This window comes from Dipodomys ordii, unplaced genomic scaffold, assembly GCF_000151885.1.
Source record: "Dipodomys ordii isolate 6190 unplaced genomic scaffold, Dord_2.0 Scaffold3, whole genome shotgun sequence".
In the NCBI taxonomy this organism is placed as follows: Eukaryota; Metazoa; Chordata; class Mammalia; order Rodentia; family Heteromyidae; genus Dipodomys; species Dipodomys ordii.
The window spans coordinates 2082741-2084545 of NW_012267219.1; the positions used below are offsets into that span (position 1 = coordinate 2082741).

Below are 1805 nucleotides of genomic sequence, written 5' to 3' on the forward strand. Positions count from 1 at the left end.
TATGGTGCTGAGGAATTGAACCCAGGGCCTCATGCATGCTAGGCAAGTGCTCTACCACTGAGCCACCTTTTTTGAAAATTTTATTTTGAGACACATTTTCGTAAATTGCTCAGGCTAGTCTCAAAATTTTGATCTTTCTCTTTCAGCCTTTGAGTAGTTAGAGTTACTAGTGTGTATGTACTACCACAACCAGTGATAGCTGTTCTCTTTCTATTGAAGGACGTACCTTGGCAATGTGGCTCTACTTTGTGGTCCTCGTGGGTCTGTACTACCTGCTGCGCTGGTACCGAGAGAGGCAGGTGGTGAGCCACCTCCAGGACAAGTATGTCTTCATCACAGGCTGTGACTCGGGCTTCGGGAACCTGCTGGCCAGACAGCTGGACATGCGAGGCTTGAGGGTGCTGGCTGCATGTCTGACGGAGAAGGGGGCTGAGCAGCTGAGGAACAAGACGTCAGAAAGGCTGGAGACCGTGATCCTAGATGTCACCAACACAGAGAGCATTGCTGCAGCCACCCAGTGGGTGAAGGAGCGCGTGGGGGACAGAGGTATGAACAAAATCTTTTCTTCTTTCATTTAGTCAGGGAGATACAAAAGATTAGAACTAGAGGCATGACTCAGCAGTAGATTGCCTAGCTTGCAAGCTCAAGGTCCTGCCCTTCAGCAGAAGTTAAAAGGTTGTTTTTATCATTTGAAGGAATGTCATGATGCATTGCAGTGTTTCATTTCCTTAACAATGCTCTCATGGAAAAATGAGATCTATACTTTTTTTTGTTGTTGTTGGTCTTGGGGCTTGAACTCAGGGCCTGGGCCCTGTCCTTGAGCTCTTCTGCTTAAAGCTAGTGCTCTAACACTTTGAGCGACAGCACTTTTTTGAGATCCATACTTTTGAGGTTGTCATCTGACCTCAAAGTGTTAAGTTGAGGTCTTGTGAAAATTTTGCTCTGGGGCTGGGAAAGTGGCTCAGTGGTAGAGCGCTTGCGTTGCATGCCTGAGGCCTGGGTTCAATTCCTTAGCACCACATAAGCAAAAAGAAAAAAGCCATGGGGGGGAGGGGGGAGGCTGGGAAGGGATGTGAAGGGTAAACCAAAGGAGGAGGCTGCAATGCTTGGTAAGAAATGTACGCATTATCCTGCCCATGTAATTGTAACCCCTCTGTACAGTATGTTCACAAATAAAAAATTAATTAATTAATTAATTAAAAAAAAAAAAAGAAAAAAGCCAGAAGTGGTGCTGTGGCTCAAGTGGTAGAGCGCTAGCCTTGGGCTGAAGAGCTGAGGGACAGTACCCAGGCCCAGAGTTCAGGCCCTACAACCGGACCCCCCCCCCAAAAAAAATTTTTTTTTGCTCTGGCCTTATACCAGATCCTCTTGAGAGCCTCTTTCTGAATGGCTAGGAGTATAAATATACACTGCCATGCTGGGCTTTAGATACCATTCTTTTTGTTGTTGTTGTTGTTGGTCAGTCAGTCATGGGACTTAAATCCAAGGTTACTGTTCCTGAACTTTTTGCTCAAGGTTAGTGCTCTATCACTTTGAGCCACAACTCCACTTCTGGTTTTCCAGTCGTTAAATAGAGAGAAGAAACTCAACGCCTGTAATCATAGCTACTCAGGAGGCTGAGATCTGAGGATCCTGGTTCAAAACCAGCCTGGGCAAGAAAGTCCATGAGACTCTTTTTTTTTTGGGGGGGGGTCCGGTCGTGGGGCCTGAACTCTACTCTGGGCCTGGGCGCTGTCCCTCAGCTCTTCAGCTCATGGCAAGCACTCTACCACTTGAGCCACAGCGCCACTTCCAGCTTTTTTTTT

General features: G+C 46.9%; 1 protein-coding gene across 1 annotated transcript in view; it reads left to right on the plus strand.

Annotated features, from left to right (window-relative positions):
- Positions 1 to 225: 225 nt before the first annotated feature.
- Hsd17b6 (hydroxysteroid (17-beta) dehydrogenase 6) overlaps positions 226 to 1805 on the plus strand; it is a 19231-nt gene continuing 17651 nt past the window's right edge. The window contains exon 1 of the mRNA XM_013017969.1: positions 226 to 546. Coding sequence (XP_012873423.1) covers positions 234 to 546 — 313 coding nt within the window. The 5' untranslated portion in view covers positions 226 to 233. The remainder of the gene's footprint in view (positions 547 to 1805) is intronic.